Source organism: Nicotiana tabacum, chromosome 6 (assembly GCF_000715075.1).
Source record: "Nicotiana tabacum cultivar K326 chromosome 6, ASM71507v2, whole genome shotgun sequence".
NCBI lineage: Eukaryota > Viridiplantae > Streptophyta > Magnoliopsida > Solanales > Solanaceae > Nicotiana > Nicotiana tabacum.
The window spans coordinates 118,530,905-118,532,932 of NC_134085.1; the positions used below are offsets into that span (position 1 = coordinate 118,530,905).

The 2,028-nt window shown below is 34.8% G+C and overlaps 1 protein-coding gene across 1 annotated transcript; it reads right to left on the reverse strand.

Annotated features, from left to right (window-relative positions):
• Positions 1–375: 375 nt before the first annotated feature.
• On the reverse strand, positions 376–1,196 carry LOC107785790 (21 kDa protein-like). Its single transcript, XM_016607163.2, has one exon. The coding sequence runs from the start codon at positions 1,156–1,158 to the stop codon at positions 583–585; it is 576 nt and encodes a 191-aa protein (XP_016462649.1). The 5' UTR covers positions 1,159–1,196; the 3' UTR covers positions 376–582.
• Between the last annotated feature and the right edge of the window lie 832 nt (positions 1,197–2,028).

The following is a 2,028-nucleotide window of genomic DNA, read 5'->3' on the forward strand; positions in this document are numbered from 1 at the left end:
GAGATATAATCTAAAATAATATGTGAGTAATATATGGATTACCACGACTAAAATATCCTCATAGAGGTAACAATCTTTTTTTTATCAAAAAATTTGAATTATATATATATTCCCTCAGTATAAATTTATATTTGTATGACATAATTTGACTCAACATATAGTTACAAAAGAAATAAAGAGTTTTGAAACTTGTGATTTTAAATATATTATAACATTTGTGTAATCGTAAAACTTTTGATACTTAATTTCTTTTTAAACATGCAATAATATTTGCATAGCGATAAAAGTTTCATTAAAAATGAAATGAATAATTTAAATTTATATTATTTCAAATAGAAAATGACTTATTAAAAAATAGTGTCGCACAAAATAAAATAAAATAAGTATTAATTTTAATACAACAAAGCAAAATATCCAACAAAACTTATCACATTATAATATGTGGATTACATTCACTTAATTACTGATCCTCCTGCATAAAAACCACTCCCATAAACCCTCACCCAACCCCAACCCCCAAATAAAAAGGAAAGGACAAACACTCATCAAACTATCTGTATACATAAAAATGGAGCTTATCAATTAATGCTTTGCAGCATATTGGTTGATTAAGGCCAGTGCATTGCTAGTGACCTGAGCTAGATTAGCGATCCGGTTTCTAATCGAAGCCTTAATTCTACCATTTAAGGCCCGACCCGCAAACCCATCGGTACAAGTATTCTCATCGGTGATAGCAGCACTGACCCATGTCTCCACGTTGCTAATATGCCACAAGAAATCCTTCCCACGGCTATGGTCCACTTCCTTGAGCTCACTCACCGATTTGCTTAGCCGATCTACACTATCACTTGTCTCCTCTATGCAATCTTTAATAGCTGCGTATTCTCTGGGCTTTAATCCCTTGAATTTCAAGAGCTTGCTTACGAATCCCTTTGTGGATTGGGCTCTGTCCAGGCTTACGGACAAGGCTGTTTTGATTAGCTGTTCTTGGCTGTTCTTTATGGTTGGTGCGTAACCGGAAAGAGAAGCGACGCACAGATCGGGATACGTTGTGGGTTTGCAAGAGTTTTTGATGAAACTGGTGGCGGTATCCGCCGCGCCGGAGAGGTAGAAGAGAGAGAGCACAGCTGCAAGAAATAGAAGCTTTGCTGCGGCCATTTTTGTAAAGAATATTTTGGTTAATTTGATGCTGGAGAGGAACGGGTACTGTCTTTATAGAGAATATTGATTGGGTTCGAAAGGAGAGTTGGGTCCCGCCGATTGGCCCCATTTGCCCATACAATTTATGTACATTCTTATACCACATAGAAAACATTATTACCCTTAATGTTTAAAGTTTGATATAATTACATTTAGTATACCAAATTACCAATTCTATACCATAATGTATTTTAAGGGTACAATTAATGCAGCGTATATCCCTCCTTAATTCAAGGTACCGTATATCCCACCCCTCCCACGTTTCTCTCTCCCAAACCCTCACCCACATTTTACTCAAACACGTTCTTTTTACCTCTTTTTCCTCTTCTAAAACCACAGAAACATCGTTAACCCACCATTAAAGTTCAATTTAAATTTTTTTCATCTACATTCAGTGAAAAAATGCTATGTCTTTTACGCCAAAACCCCACGCCTTACACTAGAAATAGGTCTTTGTTGGCAGCCTCGGGTTACAAAAACTTCATAAATGACAATGTCTTTTACTGTAGAGTAACTTTTAGTATGTACTTCTGTTTCATGCAAACCAATTGACTTAGTTGGCTAGTCAAGATCTTAAGAGCTCCTTATTTTCAATTTTTTTTTTAATTTAATCTATGACCACCGACTCCTTTTTAGTTATTTGCCATTTGTTTAACTAGAAAGAATTTCTCTGGCAATTGTTTTTGTTTTTATCTCTTTAGGGGTGTGGATGTTGATTTTTAAATTTAAAATGGATTTTCGACATAACTGTGTTTTTTGCAGAAGATTTGTAGAAGTTTTAGTTGTTTTTGATTTGTGAAAACAGAAAACAAAGCATCTACAATTAGA